Source organism: Triturus cristatus, chromosome 2_2, assembly GCF_964204655.1.
Source record: "Triturus cristatus chromosome 2_2, aTriCri1.1, whole genome shotgun sequence".
Lineage (NCBI taxonomy): Eukaryota > Metazoa > Chordata > Amphibia > Caudata > Salamandridae > Triturus > Triturus cristatus.
The window spans coordinates 508,051,448-508,079,132 of NC_140582.1; the positions used below are offsets into that span (position 1 = coordinate 508,051,448).

At 43.6% G+C, this 27,685-nt stretch overlaps 1 protein-coding gene across 2 annotated transcripts in view; it reads right to left on the reverse strand.

Annotated features, from left to right (window-relative positions):
- TTC29 (tetratricopeptide repeat domain 29) overlaps window positions 1-27,685 on the reverse strand; it is a 1,075,828-nt gene that overhangs the window by 296,159 nt on the left and 751,984 nt on the right. For both annotated transcript variants that reach the window (XM_085643268.1, XM_085643267.1), the window contains exon 9: window positions 3,945-4,068. In XM_085643268.1, coding sequence (XP_085499394.1) covers window positions 3,945-4,068 — 124 coding nt within the window. The remainder of the gene's footprint in view (window positions 1-3,944; window positions 4,069-27,685) is intronic.

A 27,685-nucleotide genomic window follows, 5' to 3' on the forward strand; every position in this document is an offset into this window, starting at 1 on the left:
GTAAAGTATGTTTCATGATGGTAGCTGTTGGTAGCTTTGAGACACTTGATCATAATTGTGGCTGTGAAACATAGGAACATAGCTAATACCGTTGGGCATTTCCTATAAGAAGAACTCTCTTTTGAATTTATTTTGAAACCAGATGCTTGTTTAAAAGATTCTTGATATGGGGGTTTAATTTGACCCCCTTACTTTTTGCATTCAATTTTTTGCATTCAATTTTGTTCGTTTTTTATCTATTCTAGTGCAATTTACTTTAGAGTTGCTTTTACAAATTTCGATATAGTGGAATAATATTTAGTTAAACAGGGAGCATAGATAGTCCCGTTTTGATCTATAATTTAATGCGAATTGGGCTGGCGACAGTAGCATTAAACGAATTAGGCAGTCCATTTTGAATATTTTTATTTATTTTAATCGTAGGTCCCGGTACTCCAGGGTACCTACTTGGAAAATAATTTTGAGCAAATTGGCCAACGTGGGAAACAGAGTTGTTGATTTCACTAATTGTGTGAGGTGAGAGGTGATTAATAGCATAAGTGCCAGTAACTTAGATTACTGTTGGCTTACTTTATCTAATCTGCTTATAATTTTATATCAGTCTTTCATGATTGTTTTCTTTAGGGAGCACTTGGCAGCATTGAAAAGTGACATAAATATTAGGAACTCGGAGTGAATTTGACTATGAATGGAAATGTTAGGAGGTAAGAAATAATAGGTTAAATAGCGGGCGAACCGCTCTTGTGATTGATTTACCTATGCCTCTTGTGTCTCGCAGTTATTAATATTAATTTAATATGGATTACTTTAGGAAACATTGGATCAAGAGAACTTAAGGTACGAAAGTATTTAAGATCGGGTGATTTACATAGCATGTTTTTCACTAGGTTTGGGTGGTATCACCAATACGGATTCATGATAAAATACCTAGTGAGTTGTAACTGTGAATTATAGGGCACTTGGGCCACACACTATACGATCGGTTCATTATGTTACTGCATGTGAGTGAGATAACTCTGACATGTTATATGCATATAAATATTGAGCAAATGTGCAAGGATTGCATGTCTTTTCATATGCACATGATTCCTTTCCTCTACACGAGCTTGTATTTTGGGCTCACTTAAATTTATTTGTAATTTGTATTTGAATATGGAAGATTCCATCTTTTGTAATTTTATGTTACTTCCAGCCCTGAGGAAGGCCTTTGGGTTAATCCCTATTGCGACGAAACGCGTTGGGAGTGGAAGATTCTATTGAAGATTAAAGAAGAACAGAAGCCCGAATGAATATTGTCTTTTCTTACATTTTTCACATTGTGTTTTAATTTTTGCGTGTGCATCAACATTAGTTGTTACTTCCAAAGAGGTTGTCATGGATAAGGTGTGTGAGCAGCAGAAAATAAACTTTTTTCTTTCAGACTCCCATATGCTCAGTGTACCTCATCCTACCCTGTGATCGTTCTCACAGGCATAATGGTAGGTAGGGGCAAGGCTATCAGTAGTGCAGCAGGTGCAGCGGTGCCACAGCCCAGAGTTATGAGGGGCCACATTTAGTTGTGTTTTTTACTGCTGAACCAGAGACCAGGGGCCTAATTTCCTTACTCGCATTAGGGACCATGTCAGCTTAGCCACATGTGCTAGAGGTAGCAGAGGTTGTTTCAGTGGTAGCAGGAACACCCTCTGGCGACCCTGAAATTGCAGTGAGTAAAACAACATACTCTAACAAATATAGTACTAGTCTCAGGAAAGTATGAACACGATATTAAAGGTAAAATCAATGAAAATGAGCAACTTATGACTCAATACACCATCCTAAAGTATTGTTATTAAGGGCGTCATTGCGATGTGGTTCAGGCCGCAACCGACACTTGTCGGGTGCGGTCTGAACCACGTCTACTGCTGCGGTCCGACCCACGCATTAGGATGCGTGCAATCAGAGGCAGCAGTCAGAGGGACCGACCGGTGCCTTCGTCGGTTGGTTGGAAGCTCCTCATAATCCCTTAAGGACGGCGTTTCCTCTGTTGAGATGATGATGTCGGTTTCTGACAGCCTTTCCATGTCGGTCTTTCCGACATGGAAAGGTTGTTGGAAAGTGACATTTGTGGCCCTTAGAAGGGCCCTCTTCCCCTCATGGCCCCTCGCTTAAGGGTCGGGGGGGCCCCCTATGGTGCCTCCCTGGAAAACCGTGAGGTGCCTGCCACAAGGTGCAGGGATTTTCACAAACTCCCATTTCTCAATGAGAGTTTGGGCTGTGGACAGTTTCCACCCGCTGCACAAGCTACCATAGGGAAATAGGAGATTGTGACGGCACCATGTGCAGTTGCATTGTAATCAGGTGCTCGGAACCGCCGACCTATGGTCGGGCGGTTCCCTCACCAAAACGGTGTCGGTCGAAGGCAAATCCGACCGCCGTCGTAATCTGGACCTAAATGTTCAAGTATGTATGAAGCGCTTGTTCGCCTAGTTGAGAGTCCTTTATGTAGAGCTATTTCTTCAGGACTTTATTGACTTGGAAAGGATCCATTAAAATGTTAACATACAGCTGCAGTGTCACATTCCACACACTGACCAGTGACCTTACACATATATTGCAATTCCAATCGTAACAGTAGAGTAAACACAGCGTGATGGAGTGCTGACTTGTGGCACCCTGTGTCTGATGATGCTGACTAGCCAATGAACATGAAAGCATGGTGGGGACCAGGGTGGAACAGCACATCATTCTAAGTTGATATAAAGTTCTGACTAATGCAAACTGGCTGAAGACACAGTATCATAGTAAGATAAGCTTCAGGATAGTGGATTGGTGGAAGCAGTTTTTATGACTGCTTCCATATGCATTTGTAAAGATAAATCTGTGTAAATGTCCCATTTCGGATTCCACACCTGCTGCATAGGTGTGGTGTAAACCCACATAGAATAGAGTAAAAATCAGGATCACAGTTAATGAGCAGAAGTTTTGAAGTATTCATCTACATCTGACCAAGCTAGTTCTACAATGGGTGACTCAAAGGAAATAAATGTTCCATTGTAAAGTATGGGCCACGTGGCCTGATAAAATAGGCAGAGTTAGGGTATTCCAGGGAGTAAATTAACTCATCAAATACCACTAGCTAAGGAGAATATATCTTTAAACATGTCATCAAAAAGAAACATAAACCCCGGCGATGCTTGCTAAATGTGTGGGAGCCCAATGACCTCAATCGGCAGGCGCAGAACTGGGTGACACTGGGGATCATAACGACTAAAAGGAACATAGCCCAAAAATGGGGGGCGGAGAGGGGACCAACACTGACCGCATGGGGAAGGGACATGGATGCAGCAATGTTTGCGGAACACTCTGTGTTTATCAGGCGGGGGTGCCCCCGAAAGTGGGACAAGGTTTGGGGGGCGTGGAACAAATTCAGAGGAGAAATATGCAACCCTCCACCGCTGTCACAAGATGAATCCTCGGACTCGGACTGATGGGGAGGCCCCAGGGATGGAGGGGTCAGAGATTATTACCGGCTATGCGGCAATGTGCTGGTCTGGGATCCACTTATGTATTGCCAAGTGGTGTATGTTGTTAGCAGAAATGATGGGCAACGTGATGTTTCAAGTGTCTTGTTGGTTTGCTTACAAGAAAATTAATAAAAATGTTTTTTTTTTAAAAAAAGAAACATAAATACAAATGATTTCATCTGAAGCATCAGATCACTACTACTGCAAGTAACATCTAATGTTAAAAACTGCAGATTTTCACTGGGTAATTAAACCTGACGAGCACTGATTTTACTTTGCAATACAACAATAAAATAAATATCATCATATTGTTCATTTATAGAAGTCCAACAATTGCATATAGAAAGGATTACACACTTAATAGAAATCATACTTTCAATGGTATAGATAGGGAATCTGTATTATTAATTAAATCACAGCACTTGTGGAAGCAGTACTTACTGTTACATTGAAAATTTCCCCAAGGTATGTACATGCTTCTATGAGACTTTCACGGAGGTTGTTACTTTTGGCAATTTCAATGAACTTCTCCAAGTACTGAATACCTTCAAATATTTTTCCTTGGCTGAAATATAAACAAACTAAAGGTTAGGATAAATTAATATGTAGGATCAAACATTTATTATTGAAAACATAATGGTAACTACTGTTGTACCGTTTATCAGTCAAATACCTTCCGGAATCAAGAATATAGTAGCACAAAGAGGAGTTTAAAGATGGGTTTTAAGGTGAGGCCATCTTCATCATTAGACGCTTTGCAGGCAATAAAAGGTTTTAGAGGGGGAAGAGGGTCCAGACATGTCAGAGACTGATGGAAGAACTCTGTCATGTTGGCTAGGTTCCTCCTGGCAAGCCCTGGTGGTGCTGACAATATGGACTTAGGATGGGAGAACGTGCAGGCCCGGCCTTCAGCAGCTGGGTGGATGGAGTATACTAATGCATCAGGGTCACCACTGTGCATGGCATTGGTGGTGGCACCTTCTTCTGCACTGGCTCGGAAACAGAATTAAGTACTGCTCACGTGCTCATGTCTGGCCAGATCCACTACTTGCACTTAGGCCATGCGAACGTCCCCTGCTTTGCAATATTCAGACCTCCCCAATATGAAATGTCTTGATGAAACTCCTACCTTGAGCATAACCACCCACCAACACAACATGCGCAGGACAAGATTCGGTCTAGGAAGTGGGGAAGGAGGGTCTGGGAGTTGAGCCCAATCTATTGGCCGATGGAAAATTAGATAGGTGGGAACCACAGAGACAAACAATGCAAACAACATAGTGTGCAGTCTAGAGCATGGATTTATTGGTCGCTATATAGATCAGCCACACAGGACACAGAACAAGGAGAGCAGAAACCGGAATACTTACATATCGCAACCTTTGTTTCCACTGATATTGAAGATATCCAAAATTTTCATCTAGTTATGACCTTGAGCAACACATCAATTCACGGATGAAGAAATTAATCCTAGCTAATAACCTCATAGGTCACCAAAAATAAAGATTAAAAGCAGGATGTTGCACTAAAGCAGCCATACTCAAATTGTTAAGGATGCCCTATGCCTTCTAGAATCTAGTTACTCATGTCTACATTTTCTTCCTGATTCCTCAGCTGCAATCGATACCCTACTTAAAACACTTATAAAAGGGGTTAGGTAGTATTAGTAGAATGGTTCCAACAAGTATCTCATCATGTCTAACTAACAAATTCTAACTTATAATAAAAAGGAACAGACACTATCAAATCCTAGACCACTTCTATCAAGAGTAACTCAGTGTTTGATACTTGTAAGCAGTCATCTTTAGCCACTATAGTAAACGTCTGGGAACTTTTCTTAATACCTCGGGCAACACTTTTTAGCGAGTCAATGATACTCGGCTTTACCTAAAACCTTCCTCTCCTGAAGAAAAATCTCACCTGATTCAGAATACCAAGCACCTGCAATCATGGATAGGACACCAGCACTTAAAACTCAATCCTGCGTAAACAGAGTTTTGCTGATCTCACCACATCATATCAAACTACCAGTCAACACATGCCTGGTCTCTCTGAATATCTTTCATTGCAAGCACTCAATTAGTAGTTGTACCAAAACACATGGATGTATTCTAGACCAAAGAGAATGTTCAGGCTCATGTTAACAATTCAGTTAGAAGTACACTGCTGAAACATCCTAGAGGGATTACATTTTGCTAACCAGAATCAGGTATGAAACATAGTCAAAGCATTAGTACTCTCAAAACTAGACTAGTTAAACACTATTTTATTAGGTACACCTAAAGTGCATTCTATGCCACTCAAAGCTGCCCTGCAGGCCACTGAAAGACTAGTTGTAGCAAGAAGAAATTTTGACCATATTAAACCCATTCTTATTACACAATAGATTCCTATTGAGGCATGAATTATCTTTAAAATGGCCTGCCTAACACACAAGCATGCAAGCTCATGCAAAATGTATCTCTGATCTATGTGACAGAAAGCTGCCTTAATCTGAGGCTCTTGCCCCCTTGTAGTTGAGAATCCTTTCTTCTTAAAGCACTGGCCTTCAAAAACTGTGGACCCTGGTACAATCTTTATCCCAAGCACCCAAGATCTGGAACTCCCTTCTACATTCTCTAAGGAATACCTTATGAGATTCTACTTTTAAAAAACTTGAGAATTCTCATCATTCATAGCCTCCTGTAGCTCTGACAACCTGTAGCTTTACTGCAGATCAGTGCATAAGTAGCATTCTCGAAATTATTGAGCACATTTCCGGTTTTCTTAATCAGTGTGTGAGCAGAAAATCTTAATCCTCACACAGCCATTTATTTGGATAACTAGTTACTTAAATGTTGTCATCTTTTGCTCCCAATCAATTTTCTACTTCAGGTAATACATTGTGGAATATTGTTTCTGTTACAGAATTGTTCCGTTGTACATTTATGCTAATATTTCTTCTGTAATGTAAACTTCTACTATGCTATATAAATATTTAATGTAATATAATTGCATCTCATGCAATATGTTAGGTGTGTTATTGTTTGGCTGCCATGTAAACAGTTGTTGCTCCGGATCTACATACAGCTACAGTGTTTCTGAACTTGTGGTCCTGGACCCCTGGGGCTCCGCAAAGCTTACTCGGGCGTCCACGACGGACTAGAAAATTAAATATTAACAGATTAGCAAAGTGTATGTAAATAAAGAAGCAAAATGTAAAACTATTTGTTTTTAAACATTCTGTAAATGTGAAGGAATTTGAAATTGAAGTCTAAAAAAGTGAGTATCCTTAAATTGACTTGTGGGAGCAGTGCACGTGCATCAAACAAGAGAAGTATGGATGATGAGTGGCCTCAATTGAATTTAGAAAATCTCCAACCTTTCCTATAATAATTAATATATATTATATTTGTTTGTGAATTAAATACAATATTTCATCATCTGTATATTTGTTTAATGAATGCTTGTTTCTGTATGTGTGCGTTGCTTTGCTGTTCAAATAATTGAAAATGCTAAGGCCAGGATCCTGGGCTTGCAGTAATGACTCAGTGGAGGGGACCGGTTTCAAATAATGATTCAGTGGGGTCCCTGGGTTCCAGTATTGATTAAGTGGGGGTCTGCAGGAGCTAAAAGGTTAACAACCACCAAGCTACATCAAATCCTTTTGCAAATCAAAACTGTATTAAGAAACCTAATTACCCAAGTAATGCATTGGAATGTCACATGTTGTGCAATATTTGCTATTGTTAGTTTTCCAGGAAAATATTAAATTTCTTCAAGTGTCTCATCATCGATTGCCAGTAGCTGAGATTCATTCAAGCATTTCATTCATCATAGTGTTGTTGTTGCAGTTGACAGCCTAGGTGCAACTAGTAAGCCCAGACATGTTTCCAATGCTCAGTGTGGCACAAGACTCAAGCTACACCCTACTAATGAGCCCCAAGAACGGCAAAAATGTACTGGGGTGGCTTGTGGTCCTCACCTGGCAGTTAGGGATGGACTGTTCTCATGAGGAGCATGGTTGGTGTTGATATGCATATGGCAGACCTTTGTTACATGGCAAGGTGGACAAAAAAATGATGGACAGGGATGTCGCCCAAGCGATTGCCAGTGGCTGAGAATAATTCAAGCATTCCACCTATCACCTTGTTGATGCAGCACAGGGCTCAAGCTACACCCTATTGACAAGATCCAAGTAGGGCACAACGGGCCTGGGGTTGCTTGTGGTTCCTTCTGGGGCTGCCTTGAAAAGAAGTTCAGGACTGACTGTTCTCATGAAGAGCAGGCTCGACACAGAATGAGAACAAGGCAGGCCTTCGTACAGAGTGGGATGGTGGGCAAAAGTGATGGGCAGAATGCGGCCAGAGTAAAATGTCACTGTTTGAGAATGATGAATTCAAGCACCGTCCTTCCCCTTGTTGTTGCTGCAGTTTGTGCCCTAGGTGTCACAGGCATGCCCAGGCATAAGTCCTGTGCTCACTGTGCCACAGTAGTTAAGCTATAAACTACTGACGAGTCCAAGTAGGGTAAAACCTATCTGGGGTTGCTTATGGTCCCTTTTGGAGGGGTTTTGTCTGGAAGTTCAGGACACACTGTTCCCATGGGCGCGGTATACAGCACCCTAATCCATTGAAGGAACAACGGTGGAAGGCCCATCCTTATTAAAACAGTGAACATATAGTCCCACTGAAGGGAATCAAACGCTTCTCTGCATCTAGCAGCACCGCCACTGACTGGAAGTCTGGGTCAAAATAATGTAAGGTAGTGAAAACTGTGCACAAATTGTGAGTGGTAGACCTAGCAGGCACAAACCCCGACTGGTCAGGGAGTACCAATAGGGGGACAAGCGGCTGAAACCGGATAGCAATCATCTTCGCCAGGATCTTGGCATCTATATTATTAATTGAAAGGGGCCGATAAGAGTCACAACGATTAGCAGCTTTATCAGGCTTTAGAAGCATAACCAAAAGGTTGGGGGGAGATGTCCAGCATCATAAGCCTCCGCATAAACTTCTAGAAGCCTCGGGGCTAGGTCATCAATGTAAGCTTCATGGCACATGGCAGATAGGAGATAGGAGGGGTGCATAGGCACAGAAGCCTCGGGGCTAGGTCATCAATGTAAGCTTCATGGCACATGGCAGATAGGAGATAGGAGGGGTGCATAGGCACAGCAGATTAGAAAAGCCAAGTATTCAGACCTTTGTAAAAAGCAGGAAGTGATGCAGGAAGTTTCAGTGACTGGAAGAGAATTCCAGAGTTTCGAATATGCAAAGGAATGCCCTTTCATGAGAGTCAGGTGGAACATAAGCACATTGAACAGGGTGCAATTCATAGATCTCAGAGATCTAGGAGGATGATACAGTGATACCAAGGGCCATATGTAGGTAGGTAAATACCGGTCGGTAACGGCTGAAAATCGGTAATTTTCCCGTTACCGACCGGTATTTAGCCCTTTCTAATGTAGAAGGCAGGTTTTAAGGATTCGGTAATTTACCGATTCCTTATTTTAAGGAATCGGTAAAATACCGAATCCTTAAAAGCTATGTAGGAGGCACTCAAGTGAGTGCATTTTTGCATTCAGGATTCGTTATTTACCACCAACTACAAGTTGGTGGTAAATACCGAATACCTTTAAAAAAGTAATAATTTGCTTTTTTCAAAGTGCCATGTGGCAGACATACATGCCCTTAGGGCATGTATGTGCGCCACATGTGCACACATGCACGATTCAGGGGTGCAACAGGGTATCAATGTGACACGCTGCCACCCTTGAATATGCTCCCCCTATTACCGATTCGGTATTTACCGAATCGGTAATAGTGAATGGCTTCCCATTCATTCTTATGGGCCTCCAGGTCCATAGGAATGAATGGGAAGGTATTCCTTATTACCAATTCGGTAAATACCGAATCGGTAGTAACGAATATTATCGAATCGGTAAAAATTACCGAATGTTTACCTACATTCTATTTACTGATTCATAAATACCGAATCAGTAAAATTCGGTATTTAGGAATCGGTAAATAGAAATTATCTACATATGGCCCCAAATCCTGAATTTAACATGTCCCAAGTCCTGCTTTAGCCTTGAACATATAGCATACAGCTTTAAACTTGATGTGGTTAGGAATCACAAGCCAGTGTAACTCACGAAGAAGATTGGAGACCAAGGCTGATTTGGGAAACTACGTGGCTGCGTTCAGCAATATCTGCAGCCGACGGGTTGTTGCTTTGTCGGCTCCCAAATACAGCACATTGCCATAATCCAATCTGGATATGACAAAGTCCCGGATCACAGTCCTTTAGCAGGAACAGGAATCATCCAAATGATTTTTTTTAGACATTTAAGTAACACAAAACAAGTGGCAGTCACCTTGGCCACTTGAGGCTTCATAGATGATTTATCATCCAGAAGAAAGCCCAGATTTGTAACTTTCTGAGATGGAGTGGGCAGGGCTCCTAGGGAGTCAGGCCAATGCTGTGGGCCCACCTGAGGCTTCATAGATGATTTATCATCCAGAAGGAAGTCCAGATTTTTTACTTTCTGAGATGGAGCGGGCTAGGCTCCTAGGGAGTCAGGCCAATGCTGTGGGCCCACTTGAGGCTTCATAGATGATTTACCATCCAGAAGAAAGCCCAGGTTTTTAATTTTCTGAGATGGAGTGGGCAGGGCTCCTAGGGAGTCAGGCCAATGCGGTGGGCCCACCTGAGGCTTCATAGATGATTTATCATCCAGAAGGAAGCCCAGATTTGTAACTTTCTGAGATGGAGTGGGCAGGGCTCCTAGGGAGTCAGACCAATGCAGTGGGCTCCAAAGAGAGGAGTTTTTTCCCAGAATCATGACCTCAGTCTTGCCATCATTGAGCCTGAGTGAGTTTTTTTTCATCCATAAACAGATGCGACTCAGGCCTAGGCTCAAATCTAAAGGTCAAGGTCTGATGTTTTGTGTCATTCGAGCCATTGTTCTTTTGAACAAGTACTCCTCAGATTCACCTCTTAGGTTAAAATTAATTCAATGGAGATGAATACATCATAGGCTTCCCAGAGTTCTTAACACAGTTTGTTTGGTTTTTAATGGAGAATCATGAGATGGGCCAATTTAGGCATCATACCAAAGAACTGTGACATTTTCAGAACAAAGGTTAAATTCCCAGGACTCTGAATGTACTCTAAGAATGCATTATTTAATCTATCATGGATCAGAACATTCAAAGTGAATTTATCCAATGTAATTATTAATACAAGCAACTCATGAGGCAAAACATTATTTTGGGCATATTTGTACTGACTGCCAATTTTAATTTCATCTAGGGCCAAATAAGAAATACATTGAGGAAAATCTCTTTTTAAAGTACCAATATTCACTTTCACACTTTTCATGCCTTTCACATTGTTGGTTGCTACTAAGCAGATGGTGCCTTTTCTAAAATCGATAAAAACCGGACTACACAGCCACATTAATAGAGTGAAGGGAGAGTACTTTGCAAAGGAATCATATGTAGGATTTCACTTCCATCTGTATTGGGACCATATAGTTGATAGACAACCACAAATGGGGCTTTATTAATTAAGAGCTCAGCAATTGCGCATCAACCTACAAAATATTTGAATGATCAAATCTTTACTATGATATTCTTTTTGAAAAATTAAACAAGCGTCCCCTTTATTAACAGTATCACTAGAACTAATAACTAACTCACCTACCAAAGTAGGTCTTAGAAGCCCCTCTTTATCAATGATCACATTGGTCACATGCAATAATAATATTAGCTTAGTACCATTTATAAATGTTATTCACCTTCCTCATATTTGGATAATTGGAAGCCTGTTGATATTCCAATATTGCCGGATAGGATTTTGACCCTAAGTCCTGCTTTAAATATCCAGCATGCCACAATACCAATATAAACGGCAGTGCTCAAGGCATAATATCTCAATTAAATAATCTGGTCCCATCACTCTGAAATAGTTGAATGCACGATCCCAGGATTCTTTTCAACTCTTCTTTGCAGCACTCCCTTTTGTCCATGAAATGCCAGGTTATCTGAGACCAGAGAAGTGGAAGACTCCTCAACAGCGGTGAGTTCTGTTTCTTCTCAACTTGCCTTTAATGCTGTCAATATAGTGAACATCTCTGCAGGTGTAGGTTTTAACATTGCATGCTTTTGTTCTTTTAAGCTGTTGCTAAAATACGCCCACATCCCTGTGGCTTGGTTAATAGCCAAATGTGTTTTACCATCAACAATTCCCTGGTATGAGGGCAAAACGACAAAGTTTGGCTGTCAAATGAAACAAATGTAGGGTGCTGCTAACTCTTTCAGATCTTGGGAGCCGGGGTTATATGTTAGGTTTAAACTTTCTGTGTATATAAACAAAGTGGCAGCTATATTTCTTCAGTCTTCATTTTGTGTTCCCCTTTAGCTAGTGTAGTAGGTAGGGTATGAGTGTCGCAAATCCGCCTACTAGGCATCTCACATCCTTGGCTTCATTACCTTCCAGATCCCAACTACCTTCAATTTATCTTGTAGTGTATTATCTATTGAGGAGACCCCTACACACGACTGTGTCCCTGACCATAGAGGTTATACAAAAATTATAATGTGTTCAGGTTAGGAAAGTCATGGGAATATTATGTATATTAAGAACTAACTGTAGTTCAATAAGAGATCAGTAGAATGTAAAAAAACAGAGAATTAAGCTAGTCAAATAACTTTGTCCATAGAGTCCGAGAATGTCCATTAATGAGCATTACCACGCCATTCAAGGGACATCATCTGTTCGGTACAGACACCAATAACACCATTAGCACCCTCAGAAATATTTTCTGGAGATCCAAAGATGTTTGCATTAATCCATAATCAGTGTCAATTACATTTTTGGTGCAAATGTATTAGTTTTACTGATACTTTAACTAAGGTTGTTTTTATTTTGTTATATTTAAGTTTTTATTTTGTTATATTTAAGTGGGAATGCAGCATTCTGGAACTTTCCGTTGGTAGAGACAAATGATACTTTGGGTTATCATTTTTCTGCTTTCTGTGATCAGGTGCAGCAATTGTTTGACAATGAAACACACGCTCTTTCTTTAGATAACAAGTTATTGACTTTAAAATAGTTATATCACCAAATGTAATCGCTTGGTACATGAAACTGGTTTGCCAGAATAAAAGAGAGCAACTTTGTTCTATCAAGGGCTGCAAAGTAAATTAGAAGATGTTCTGGCACAAGTGATTAACCCTCCTTGTTAGACCTGTGGGTCGCTAGTTGGCTGAGATAGGTACCTTAGGCCAAATAGGGACCCTTGCTTCCACGTCAGGGAAAAGAAGGACACTTTCTCTGATAGCCCATGCTCGACCCCTCGGTAGCTTGGCACGGGCAGCCAGGCTTATCATCAAGGCAAGTGTGTAAAGTATTTGCAACCACGCTCTCAGTAAACCAATGATGACACCACAAATGGACTCCACACGAGTTTAATAAAAACAAGTATACATTTATATAAAAAGATATACAATAAGACCACACGATATAAATCCAACATATGCGATTTCTAATATTCCTCCTGGCGGGTTACTAGGCCAGCCAGCCCTTGTAAGTTCTGGCAATATTAATGAGCAATTCTAAATGATCCACTGCAGTCCTAATAAAATGCTATGCAGTTCGTAATGCAAGAATCAGGCACTTTGCAATGTAAAAATAATGCAGTTCGTTATGCAACAATCAAGTAATTCGTAATGCCAAAATAATGCAATACGTAATGCAACAATCAGGTAGTTCGTTATGCAAAAATAGTGCAATGCGTAATGCAACAATCAGGCAGTTCGTGATGCAGAAATAATGCAATGCGTAATGCAACAATCAGGTAGTTCGTAATGCAGAAATAATGCAATGCATAATATACTAATCAGGTAGTTTGTATTGCAGAAATAATGCAATGCGCAATGCACTTAAGCTAGTTCGTAATGCAGAAATAATGCAAAGCATATTACAACAATCAGGTAGTTTGTAATGCAGAAATAATGCAAAGCGTAATACACTCCAGCACTGTTCACGGTGCCTTAGGTGGTCTCTCCGCCACTCGTACTGACTCGCGGTCAGCTTCCGTCAATAGATGTCCCCACACGGGTATGATGTAAACCAAAGTGCACCTCCGTACTCCGGTCCCGGTACTGCCACTCCTTGGCAAGTACCGGCCGCGATACGAGCCGAAGCAGAGGCTCGCGCTGCAGGAATGGGAGAGGCCGAGTGCGTCCCCCTCTGAGACCGCACCCCACCCCATGCGGCGACACACGTTACCTCGGGGGGGGGGGGGGTGCGACCTCGCTCTACTCTCTTCTTCCCGCGACTTGGGCCTCCGATGCAACTTGTGGATTTCGGGCAGTGGAACTAGAGCCCTCCCTCGACGGGGTTGGTTTGAGGTCCCGCTCTGGCAGCTCTGCCAGTCCGGGCCGCTGGTGCTACGAAGGTCTCAGGCTGCACAGAGCACACACACACAGCGTTGCTGAGTCTCACTTGGACTCCGGGTGCACGATAACAGGGCAATCCTCACGAAGGTCTCAGGATGCACAAAGCACACGCACACAGTGCCACTGAGACTTACTTGGACTCCGGGTGCACGATAACAGGGCAATCCTCACGAAGGTCTCAGGCTGCACAAAGCAAACGCACACAGCGTCGCTGAGACTCGCTTGGACTTCAGGTGCCCAGGATCACAGGGCACTTCTTACGAGGGTCTCAGACTGCAAAAAGCAGATGCACACAGCGTTGATGAGACTCTCTGGGAAACTTTTGTGTACCTGAATTTCCGCAACAGGGAGCCAGCTCACCTCGGAGCCCTTGGGGATAAGTTACTTCCGGACACAGCACACAGCAAAGTCCTTTCAAGCAGGGGGACACAGCAAAGTCACTTTAGCCTCTCCTTGGTTAAAGCAGCAAACTGCAGGCCAGCCCCAGAACACAACGCAAGGGTCAGTCCTTTCCATCAGTCTCTTCAGCTGTTTCTTCCTTGGCTGAGGTTCCTCTTGAACATAAAGTAGGTTCAATCCTTTTCAGTCTTAATCACTCCATTTCTCCAAAGTTCAGGGGCATCAGCTCTCATAGCTATACTTCTAAATGTCTTTGAAGTCTTTGTGTTCAGGGGGGCACTGACCCCTGCTCAAACCAGTTTTGGGTGCCTCCCTGCGAGTGACACCTTGTTCCTTTAATTAGTGGGGGGTCTGGATTCTCAATCACTCAGCAGGAGATGAGACCATTGTTTTATGGCAGCAACTTAGGCCTCTTCACCTCTAGGGGCTACTCCTCCCCCCTACACTCCAGATGCAGGTCAGCCTGTTGCTGTCTCACCTCCTCCCCTGGGTCAAGACATTCCCCAGATCCTATCATTTTCAAATCCAGACAGTCAATCCACAACCAGGCAGAGACACACAGAAATGTTAAAGCACAAAAACCCAGCCAATTCTAAAAGTGTGGTTTCTAAACACACAATGCAAAAACCACCTTCACAAAATGATGTGTTATTAAACTGTGAGTTCAGGCATACTAAACTTCACCTCTCCATCCTAAGCCTTTGGGAAGATAGGCTGGAAAACATATTACACAGCCTCCCAATTCTGTCCTGTGGGCGAGATGGTCTTTCAACAGTGAAAAACGAAATGGAGAGTATTTCACTGTCAGGACATAGTACACACCTTAGTACATGTCCTACCTTTCACATGCACTGCACACTGCCCAGGGGGTACCTTGGACCTACCATAGGGGTGCCTGATGTGCATCGAAAGGGAAGGGCAAGGCCTGGCAAGTGGGTGCACTTGTCAGGACAACGTAGCAGTTTAACAAAATGTGCGCAGGAACTGCAGTGGCAGGCCTGAGTTCTCTCTTTAAAGCTACTTGTGTGGGTGGCACAATGAGTGCTGCAGGCCCACTAGTAGCATTTGCATTACCAGCCCTGGCACACATAGTGCACTTTACTGGTAAGGCACCATACCAATCATGGACAACCAATTACCATTACACTTTACACAGGGAGGACTTGCACTTTGACACTGATCAACAGTGGCAAAGTGCCCAAAGCATCTAAGTTGGCAACACTATGTCAGAAAAAAGATTTAGGGGAACGCAAAATATTTAGGGAACTTTAGCCAAAAAGGGCCAAGTTCTACACTCCTAGTAAGTGTGATGAGCTTATAGAGCTAGTGGTACAGTTGGATATCATTTATCTGAATGTTGTTCAGAAAAGACCGAAGTATTAATAGTTGGCTCACAGTCAGAGTAGAATACAGTTACAGAAACGTCTGAGTCAATGCAAGAAGGCACTATCAGAGGACCCATATTTAAAGAAGGCATAGAAAGAAAGGTGTGTTGTAAATTTATCATTATATGGCGATATACCCGGTAATTTGATGAAAATCAAGTGTCGGGACAAGGGCAGGGCCGGCAAGGCTCCAAAATCACCATGACTTGTCAGAGTTTTGAAGAAGCTCATTTCTTAGGGTCAGCTCCCAATACAAGGAGATTAGGTTGGGGTATATAAAGGGATCAGTGTGGCCTCAGACAATGTGCTTCACATTGAGGGAGCCATTTGGGCCTGCTCACTGCTTGGAGCCCTGATGCTGAGACCTGCTGAGACAAATTGGCTCTAGCTGGCTCGGGCTGAGAGTGGTGCAGGACTGCCCTCCCCGCCAAGCAGGTTGGGAGAAAGGTGGAGTCTTATAGGGCAGCTATTAATACTTCATGACCAAAACTAGCATCAGGGAGGCTCCTGCCCAGAGGGGCAGACAATGGCAAGTGAGGCAAGTCGAAGGTGGCAATTGGGCACAGACGGTAGCCAGGGAGGGGTGGTTCTGCGTCTCTGCAATGTGACTATTGACAGCCTGGGAAACAAAGAAAAGTACTTGTTGAGCTCTGAAAATATAGTGTAAGCAGAGTAAACCAAAAGCTGTAAAAAGTGGAAAATACTTTTTTTGGAACCCAGTTATGGGCTTCACAGAGACTCGAGGTCGGGGTGGCAGAAATGGTGGAGCTCGCTTCCTAGTAGGGTGAGAGCCTGTTGATGTCCATTTGGAGAGATGTGAAAGGACCTAAAAACTGCATTTAGGTGAAGATGGCATGGGTGGAGAGAGGACTTGATATGGCAAAGGTCCATATGGCAGACACATGGTATGTGATAGAGCATACAGACCACAAGCTCCAAGACATAGATATGCATTTACGGAAATGCACTGACAGGTCCCATAGAGTTCAACTAAACAGATTGTGACTATGTATATCTAGCTATTGCCAACCTGGAAACAAAAGTTGAAATACTGGAGAATGGAGCAAGAGCAACCAAAATCAGAGTAACGGAATGACCCCCAAATAGTTAATGTTACATGCTTGGAGAAACTCAGCTCCTTCTGAATTTAAATGTGATATAGAGTAAACAGCGAGGGATAGTGACTGTGGCTAAGTCCACTTGCCTGCCTGAGTGTCATGAATCAGTAGGATGTCCGAGGTTTTACAGTGGCAACAAGAACACTGGTGAGGCATACCCCTTTAAGGCTATTATGTTTACCCTTGATGGATCTTCTACACTTTGATCCCCTCACACGTTTGCTCCGATCTTGCTCTTTGAATTCCCTTTTGGCTTTGGTATAGTACTCCTTACTACTCCTTTATGGCTCTTTGATCTCCTACCTGTTATGCTGGCCTTGCTCTCTGGACTCGATTTTGGCTTTTTTGTATTATTGTGTTTTTCTGTCCCGCTCACTGGTCAGATGAATCCAGATTCCTTTCCTGAGCTTGGGGCTTACCTGCTTTACGTCTGCTTGGCTTAGATTCAGTGTAGTCAGCCTTTTTGGAAGCCAAAGAGAATACATGCTTATTATATGTGTATTCTGAATATCGAATAATGATAAAATACTGTATGTACCTTTTTTGATTAGTGGGTCACTTTATCTCCTGAGAGTCTACATGATTATTGGTACTGGGACCAGAGACATCACACCAGAGAGACTTGTGCTAAAAAAGACTTGAGCATGCTGCTTGTCTCTTTCTCTTTCTGCCTCTCATATTCATTCTGGTACCCCTCCGGTGCTTGACCCTGTCTGTTACATCATTTTTGGTACAGACAGGGACACGCTCTGTAGAGTGAGATGGACTGTCGTCATAACTCGACGGATAACACTGGCAAATCCTGACATTAAGGGAGAAGAAGTCAAGACTGGCAGAGTCACTGGAGAGTTGAACGATGCCACAAAACGAGACTGTATCGCAACAAATGCTACAAAGAAAAGGGATTTAAGAGAGAGTATTACAAACTAAGTATATATTAGGATCAACATAATTGAACAGAGGATGGTGAGCTGTCACCTCAGCATTTGCCTCACAGTGTACAACCCCCCTCCTGCAACTTGCTCAGTCGAAGTACTAAACTAGGTAGCACCTAGCCGTGATAGACCAATGTTTATTAGAAGTACAGTAGACACTCAGTCTTGGAGTCCTGGACCTTGATTTAAAATTAATAGCCAGCTGGGCAGCATGGTTGGTGCCGAGCGCAGCTTGTGGGTGGATGGTGCAGGTAAGCTTGTTTTGGTGTGCTGCCAGTGAGGACGCACTCCAGGCAGCCTTAAATAGGCATCCTCTTGCCTGCACATAATTACAACTAGACTATCGGCCAAGATGGCAACCTAGTATGTCTAGAGTGCAAGGAGAAGAAATGGCATCAGGCTGATAAGAATACCATGTCAGGCCGAACTGCCCAATAGTCAGAATGACTAAATAAAGGCCACCAATATGCTTTCCAATGACCCCAATAAAGCACAGCAACAACTGAGTGCAACAAACACAAACGCCACTGTATCTGCTCCTTTTTACTGATAGAACACAAGCTGTCAGCCTGGCACCTTACTCCCCAGAAGTCGGCAAACTCATCTGTGGAGTGCCTCAAGGCAAATCACTCAGCCCACTCTTTTCAATGCATACAAGATCCCTCTGCCCACTCTGATACACACCATCAACATCCTCCTCTATGACAACAACACGCAATTTATGCTCTTCCTCTAGGACAAGACCCCCAACACAATAAAAAAAGTTCACCGCCTGCATGACTCAAGTCTCTTACTCGATGCAAGCCAACTGTCTCAAGCTCAACACCAATAAGACAGAAGTAGTGATCTTTGGCAAGAACACTTTACCATGGGACTCCAACTGGTGACAGTATTAAATCGGGCACACACCTACACCAAGAACTTATGCCAGGTATCTCGGTATAATCATCGACAGCAAACTGGTCATGACCGCACAAGTCAACGCCATCACTGCATCCTGCTTCCAGACTCTAAAGATGCTGAGGAAGATCTTTAAATAGCTCCCAAGCAACACTGGAAAAACTGTCACTCATGCCCTGTTCACCATCATGGGAACACCCTCTACACTAGGATCACCAAGCAACTAACTTGAAGAATACAAAACATCCAGAACTCTGCAGGCAGACTCAGCCTCAATCTACCACTTAGAACTCACATCACACTACACCTCAGGGAACTACACTGGCTCCTGATATGCAAACGGGCTCAATTTAAACTTCTCACACACACATTCAAGGCACTACACAACAAAGGCCCCACCTACCTGAACAGTGGCATATCCTTCCATACACCACCCACACACCTCCACTTTGCAGGAGTCCTGCTCGCACACATCCCATGCATGCATACAACCAGATCATGAAGATGGATGTTCTCTTACATCACTCCTAAAACATGAATTGACTTCCCACTCCACATCAGAGCCTCTTCCTCTCTTCTTGAATTCCGCAAGAAGGTGAAGACTTGGCTTTTCAAGTTAACCAACTTGCCATAGGTAGTGCTAGACACATATATTTGCTCAGTGCCAGCATACTCTTGAGGGTGATAATGCACTTTACAAATTAGAATAACATAAGAGCTCCCTGACCCATTCTCCACAATTAACAAAGTGGCAAGTAAAAGGGTGAAAAAAGACTAAAAGGTAAGTAATAATTAAAATAATGAAAGTGCACTTGCAGGGACCTAAAAAATGCACCTAATTTTGCAGTTTACCTTACAATTATTCTATCCTCAGGTCCAGTGAGGTTTCATATGCACATGATTTCTGTAGTCTGTTTTGAAAACCATCATAAAAATGTGTTTTGATTTGATAGATGCCCATCAGTTCAAAGTAATTTTCAGATAGCCCTGGTTAACTTTATGTAATCTTTGGACTAATTGAGCTGCTACCAAAGTATAAGTGAACTGAGATTATTGTCACGCTGCTTGTATGATGCTTTGTGAGGGCATTGTCCTTCAAAACTGCTTGCAAGGTTAGGTATTTCACTAGCCGATGATTATACAATTTCCCTACCCTCTTTTTATGAAGATTATATTAACATATGCGACGTGAAAAAGGTACATTTGTTACTGCCACACAGAAGCTATGATTGCAAGATTGATTTGAAACCTGCTACTCAAATACCTTTTTGCTAAGTGCATGCACTCTGCATGGTAATGGAAGACTACTGCCTTCACCAGGAGTTAAGCAGCAAGAGTGGGTTGGTGGGATATAATTTTGCTTGTAATCAGTATGAGTGAACAGGTTATTTTTAATGTGTGTCACTGGAGTGAGGCCTACAGGCTCACTCACCTTTTTAAAGTTACGCTGCTGGGTGCTTTACTCATCTTTAGCCTGCATAGATTAGATGTGAAGCGCTGCGCAGTGCAGGGGTGGTGACCTTGCACTGGATGTGTGTGTGCCTGAGAAGGGCACAATACAGGGTTAGAGCAGTACTGTACAGATCATGCATCCACTGGATGTATGTGTACCTGCAAGGAGTACAATAGATGAAGGGTGTAGTGTTGTGCAGTGTGTACATGCTAAAAGTGTGCACTGGCTGTATGTGTGCCTGTAAGTGACACAATACAGAGAGTCTACAGTACTCAGAAGTGCACATAGAGTCAATGTGTGTGCTAAATGTATGTGGGCCTAGGGTGGAATAATACATTGAGGTGACAGTTCTGAACTGTGAGTGTGCAGTGTACATACACTGCGTGCAAGTGTGCCTGTAATGTTATGCTACATGGAAGACCCTATTTTAGGAAGCCCAGGCTTGCCTGGTGAAGACATGAGGAGGAATTGGAATCCCATCACACAAGATTTGTGTATTGAGCATTCCTGTGAGCTGGGTGGGATACAATGGAGAAGGGAGAGAGAGAGATAGAATCCTCCTGTATACTTCGAAGGGTCCTCTTTGATTCAGTGCGAGATTACAAGGAAGGGGTTTGGAATAATCTCAGGAAGGCGATTGGGCTGATAAGGGAATCATAAATATTATGCTTGGGAGCCCAGGATTAATCTTTTGATGCACATATCATTGTAGCGGATGTCCAGGTGTAAACTTTAGTCACTCTAATGCCCTGTGTTGCAGAACTATCAACTTCGGAGTCTCTCCTGCTGTGACAGATGACCTCTTAAAAGGAAGAGGGAGAGGCAGAGTGTGTACTTCAAAAGAAGCAGAATCTCAACATAAAAATTAAAAGATCCAAACCCTAAATCACATTTGGTGTCTGGAAATGGATTGTTAGAAGCGGAGGTTGAGACAGAAAAAATTATCATCTGCAAAGCAGCCAGATGGGCTGTGTGAGGAGGGGAAACTCTGCAAGACTTCTGCCTGTGACCAGGACTGGTGCCAAGGCCTGCTAGCCTCCCTACTGGGTAAGGGGACATTACCCAGGAAAACCAAGACTACCTCCTCTGTAGCCCGGAGCACCAGCACCTACCTGCTTGCCCAGACCAGTGCACCCTGTAAGAAAAGGAGAATATTGGAAGGAGTGAGGTCCAGTGGGAAGTCCTGCCGCATGGATTCTTGGCTGCTGCACTGATCAGGTTGTTGCCCGAGTGTAGATTCAACTCAGCGACCGCTGTATGCCAGGAGACGTCTACCGTGAAGCTAGCCGTGGAATGTGTGCTTTGAGAGAAAAGCTGGTATGGCACAGTTGCAGTGACCCTATATGCCAGGAGACGCTGCTGTGGAAGTTACTTCCTGATAACGAGGGTCGAAGCCTGTGTGTGATTGTAGAGGAGACCCAGTGTGCCAGGAGGTACCACTATGGTACAGACTGCCTTGGAGTGAGGTCCGGTGCCTGGGTGACAGTGGTGCAGCAATCCTGTATGCCAGGAGTGGCTACCAGAAATAATCCTACTGTGAGGATCTGGATGAAGCCCAAGAATTGTGAAACTGTGATGATAAGTAGATCATACGAAGCTTCGAGGACCTTAACCCGTGGACTCAGTGAGGACACGGTGGATGGATTAGCACATCACTGGGACCCAGATCAGGAGTATTGGAATCAGCCTCACCCGTTGGGGAGCGCAGAACTTACTGTGCAGGAGGAGAGCAGGAACACTGCCAATTGCTGGCAGAGACACATCTCATGTGCAGATGACTCACTGAGTAGGACCAGAGACGTGCGATTTCTGCAGACCCGCTGAGATGCTTCCTCTCCACTGGAGTGGGTAAATTGGTAACGGGTCTAACGGGTCCCGGGGACTCGCTGCTAAGAGCACTGCTGCGCCAAGACCCTTTTGATTATTTTCTAAGCATTGGAGTGGACTCTTGAGTCTAGGACTACTAGTGAGCATTCCCTGGATGTGGCCACCAGTAAATGGGGAATACCCCCGGCCACATTGAGAGAAGGGGGTGGGACAGGGCTTTGCTAGTGAAACACTAGAGCCCTGACCTCAATGGGGAAAGGTGTTGTTATCTATAAATTTCATAGCCTGCCTTTTAAAGTGTAGACCTAGAAATAAAATACTTTGTCTTATAAAAATAAGTATTTGACTGGACATTGATTTATTGATACTGTTATGCGCTCTTTGAGTTATGAATAGTGTTCACTAATCTGTATCCATACTTCCCCCATGGGAACCTTTGACTGCTCGTCAACAGAGTCAATTGCAAAAGGGGTACTTGGCCAAGTTGCTCAGGATCCATAGTAGGCTGCACCCCGGGACATCAGGAGTAAAAGGCCTCAACCACCGCAGTTAGGCCCAGTAATCCCTGCATACCCGGTAGCCCTCTGAAAGGGATTCTGATGCACTCACTGACTCATAAATGCAATATATTATTCAAAACTTATATTAAAATTTGGCTAGTGAATTTACTATGTCCCCACTGGTCCTTGCTTTTTCCTATTATTTCTTATGCCGCAAAAAGGGGGTGAGTGGAGAATATTTGTATACTGCACAGCCCTCCACAGAATCACAGTGAAACCTGTTACCCTCAGCCTTTAGTATCTGTTCTATTAGACCACATCAAAAACGCAAAGATATTCACGAAGCAGTATCTAAAATTAACTAACAGACAGTCAGAGTTTGAAAGGGTGATGAATAAAAAACAGCATTCCCCACTATGCTTGGATTGTTCAAATACAAGGTGTTAGATTTGGGGGTCTCTAGTTGGCATAGGTAGGTACCTGTGAAAAATAGGGACCCTTGCGTCTAGTCAGGGTAAGGGGGTACTATTCCTAAAATAACCCCTGCTCACCCCCTTGGTAGCTTGGCACGAGCAGACAGGCTTATCTCAGAGGCAGTGTGTAAAGCATTTGTGAACACATACAGTGATCAAGTGACAACACTACATATGGACACCACACCAGTTTTATATCAAACATCAGTATTCTTTATATAGACTTATCACAAGACCACAAATGACAAAAACCCACAATACTGTACTTAAAATGGTAGAATTTAGCCTAGTCCTCTTAAGATACTAAATGTGACACTCAGAGTTCAACGTACCTGAAGATGCGTAATGCAAGACAACGAAAGTGTTGCAAGGACGGTGATGCATTGAAGATCCGTGCAAAGAAACAAAGATGGCGCTTTCTTTTTGATGCAACACGCTTCCCGGTGATGCGGCGGTGTCTGATGCGACGTCGATCCTCTTCTCCGGCGATGCGAGATGTTTCCTCACGATGGGAGCCGCGACAGGCCCTGCGACACGCTTCCCAGTGATTCTGCGGCATCTGATGCGACGTCGATCCTCTCCCCCTGGCGATGCGAGTTGCTTCCACAACGATGCGAGCAGCGACAGGCCCTGCTAAATTTTTCCCGGTGATGCGGCGGCGTCTGATGCGACGTCGATCCTCTTCTCCGGCGATGCGAGGCGCTTCGTGTTGTGAAGCGGCAGTTCAGCGACGCGCTTCTTGTTCGTGAGTCGCGCTTCCAGCTCCTTGCAACACGCAGTCCCTCAGAAAGCCTCGCAAAGCAGTAGGTACTTCCAAAGAACTCTTGGGTAGCTGGTGGGTGAAGTCTGCTGTCCCTGAGACTTCAGCAGGAGGCAAACTCTTTTCCAAGCCCTTGGAGATCCTTTCACAAGTTGAATAAAGTACACAAAGTTCATTTCTCCTCTCTTTGGCAGTCAGGCAACCACTGCAGGCCAAACCCCCAAGCAGAACTTCAGCTTAGGGATAGTCTCTCCTCAGTTTCTTCTGGTTTCACTCCTCGGCAAAGGTTTCTTCTTGTTTCCCAAAGTAATCTGAAGTTCTTGGGGTTGGGTCCCAATATTTATACCCTGTTTCTCTTTGTTTTCTGAAGGCAGAGAGGTCTCTGCCTAGTCCAAACCAATTCTGGTCAGTCCTGGAGCACTTTGTTGACAAGACTCCTTCTTTCCTTTCAGAGTGCAGGGCAGAGACATCAGACGCACCACAGTAGGTGGAGCCAGCATTGTGGAGGGAAGGCACAGCCCTATTCAGGTCCCAGGTGCAACTCCTCCCACCCATCTAGATGCATCTATTCAGCCCTGTGCTGACTCACCCTGTCTACTGGAATTTCCCAAGCCCCTGTCACTCAAACTCCAGACAAGGAATACACAGCCTAGCAGAGGCAGGTTTGGATGGTTAGACAAGAAAATACCTACTTTCTAAAAGTGGTATTTTCAAACACAAAATGTTAAAACCAACTTCACTAAAAGATATATTTTATCACTCTGAGTTCAGGCATACTAAACTCGAATTTCTACCATGTTCCCTGAGTCAGTTAGGATTATAAGATGTAATAATCAAACTGCCCATTCTGGCCTCGGGGGAACAGAAAGCCTTGCAATAGTGAAAAAAACGAAAATGGCTGTAATTCACTATTAGGACATGCCACACACACCAGGGCATGTCCTACCTTATACTTACAATACACCCTGCCCTTGGGTCTACCATAGGGGTGTCTGATATGAAGAAATGTGAAGGTTTACGGACTGGCAAGTGGGTGCACTTGCCCAGTCAGCATGACAGTACCAGACTGCACACAGGCTCTGCAATGGCAGGCCTTAGACACACTTTACAGGCTGCTTCTGTGGGTGGCACAACCAGTGCTGCAAGCCCACCAGCAGCATTTGGATTTACAAGCCCTGGGCACTCCTGGGGCACTGTACTAGGGTCTGACAAGTAAACCAAATCAGCCAACCATGGAATCACTAATCCATACATCAATTTATAAGAGAGAGCACTTGCACTGTGGCACTGAACAGCAGTGGCACAGTGCCCAAAGCATCTAACACCAGCAAAAACACATGAGGCAACAGCAAAAAATGGAAGGGAGACCCACGCCAAGGTGCCAGGTCTAACACTAGGCCATGTCTTTCGTACCCTACAATGCTAATGCAGAATTCCACTATACTACTGATGAGGTGTCAAGAAGAATTATTTGATGTGTTTTGTGTTGCCTATTTAGATTATATTTTGATTTATTCAACACCTTAGAAACTTACAATTCACATTTAAGGGAGTTTTACAATGATTTAGAGATCATTTTCATTTTGCTTAGATGGATTAATGTATTTATCACACTACTGCTGTAGAATTGTCAGGGTACATGATCACAGCTTAGAGAACTAGGATGGAAGTAAAAAGTGTCAGTAATTGTCCAGGGGCTTACATCAATGTCAATATAGAGTATTTATAGTTTTTAGACTTTATCAGTTTTTATAGGAGGTTCATTCATCAGTTTTCTAAAATCATAGAACCGATTACCAAGTTGGAACAAAAACAAGCAGTTTGTGTGACCAAAAGAAGTCCATCAGGCATTTCATTTATTGAGGAAGCATTTTACTAGTGCTTCTTTTTTGCAACATCCCACGTTATAAAATCCTTTATTGACAAAAAAGCTTCCTATCATGACATTGGAGGTATTAAAAAAATGGACAGGTTCGCCCAGTAGCTCAGTTTTCTAATACGTTTTTACCAGCAAGTAAATTCCACAATCACTGAACTCTTGCCCCTTAAGAGACTTTTAAAGTGTGGAGACATTTTTTGCTGAGGGCTAAAAATACTATTGCGATATAAAATTGTTAGAAATGGGGGTCTCTAGTTGGCAAGGGCTTGCGCCTTTGTCCAAGTAGGGACCCTTCTTCCTAGTGATGGTAAGGGGGATACACTTCTAAAATTACCCCTGCTAACCCCCTTGGTAGCTTGGCACGAACAGACGGGCTTATCTCTGAGGCAGTGTGTAAATACTTTGTGCACACATACAGTAATACAGTGAAAACACTACAAATGCACACCACACCAGTTTAGAAGAATAAGTAATCTTTATCTCAACCAAAACAAGATCAAAATGGCAAAAATCCAAAATACAGTATTAAAAATATGATTCTTAAAAAGGTAGAAACAGTTCTGTTCCAAGAAAATGTTGGATGCAACACTTTTACATAAAGTACATTGGATGTGTCAAAAAATGCAAGCAAAGAGGGTTGCAGGGAAGGTGATGCGTCGGTTCCTTACACTCAGGGAAGGTGATGCGTCGGTTCCTTACACTCAGGGAAGGTGATGTGTCGGTTCCTTGCTACGGGAGAGGTGATGTGTTGGTTCCTTACTGCTGCGCAGGGGAGGTGATGCGTTGGTTCCTTACTGGAGAGGAGGTAATATGTCGGTTTTATACTGCGTCGGGAGGTGTTACACCAGTTTCTTACTGCGTCCCCCAACAATGCAACAAACTTGACGCTTCGATGCGATGCGTAACAATCCAGTACGATGCGATGCGTGAAGACCCGGGATGCGCTGCGATGATTTCAGCCGCGTCCCCTCGATAAGCCGGTTCTTCCACAACAGGGCCTGCGTCAGAATCAGTGCAGTGATCTTGGACATCGGAGATTGGTGCACAGGATTAGTCGCACGGCAGACACTTCAGGCGTGAACAGGTGCTGCGTCGATTCTTGGCAGCGGCGATGCGTCGGAAAATTCTTCTTGCACCACTGCTATACGTCGGAAACAGGTGATGTGCCGATTTTCGCAGTTCGTGCAGTTTCCAGTCCCACAACAACTTCCCAAGGTCCAGAACACTGGCAGGCACCTCTCAGCAGGTCAGAACTCCCAGCAAAGGAGTTAAGGAGGGACTAGGAGTGAAGTCTTTGTGTCCCTGAGACTTCAGAACAGGAGGGAAGCTCTATTTCAAGCCCTTGGAGATCTCCCTCAAGCAGGGGACACAGCACACAGCAAAGTCCTTCTTCTTTCCTTACCAGAAAGTTGCCACTGTAGGCCAGCCCCAGACAGCAAACAGCACAAGGGCAGTATTCCTCCTCAGTTTCTCCTGCTCTTCTCCTTGTCAAAGGTTCCTCTTGACTCCCAGATCTAAAAGTCTGGGATCTGTGCCCCTCTTTTTCTAATAAAACATCCTTTGTTCTCTGTGGCAGAGAAGCTCTTTGCCCAACCAAAACCAATTCTGTCCCCTCTGGTGCAGCTTGCTGGCAGGAGGTGGAGGCAGCATTGTCTAAGGCAGACCAGGCCCATTCAGGTGTGAAAGAAATCTCCTCCCCCTACTCTGAATGCAGCCCAGCTCTATTCAGCCCAGCCCAACTCCCTCTGGAAAGGCAGGACACACCTCAACCCCCCAAGTGGCTGTCTGAACAAAATGCACATCCCCAGCCCCTGTCGCTCCAAAGCCAGACAGTCAATGCACAACCTAGCAGAGGCACACTGAAAGGTTAGGCAAGAAAATACCTACTTTCTAAAAGTGATATTTTCAAACCCAGAATGTAAAAACCACCCTCACTGAGAGATGCATCTTAACATTCTGAGCTCAGACATATCAAACTTTATTCTCCTATCTTGTTCCCATGGGCAGTAATGCTCATAAGATGCTATGAGCAAACTCGCCATTCTATCTCATGGAGACAGATAGCCTTACAATAGTGAAAAACGAAATTGGCAGTATTACACTATCAG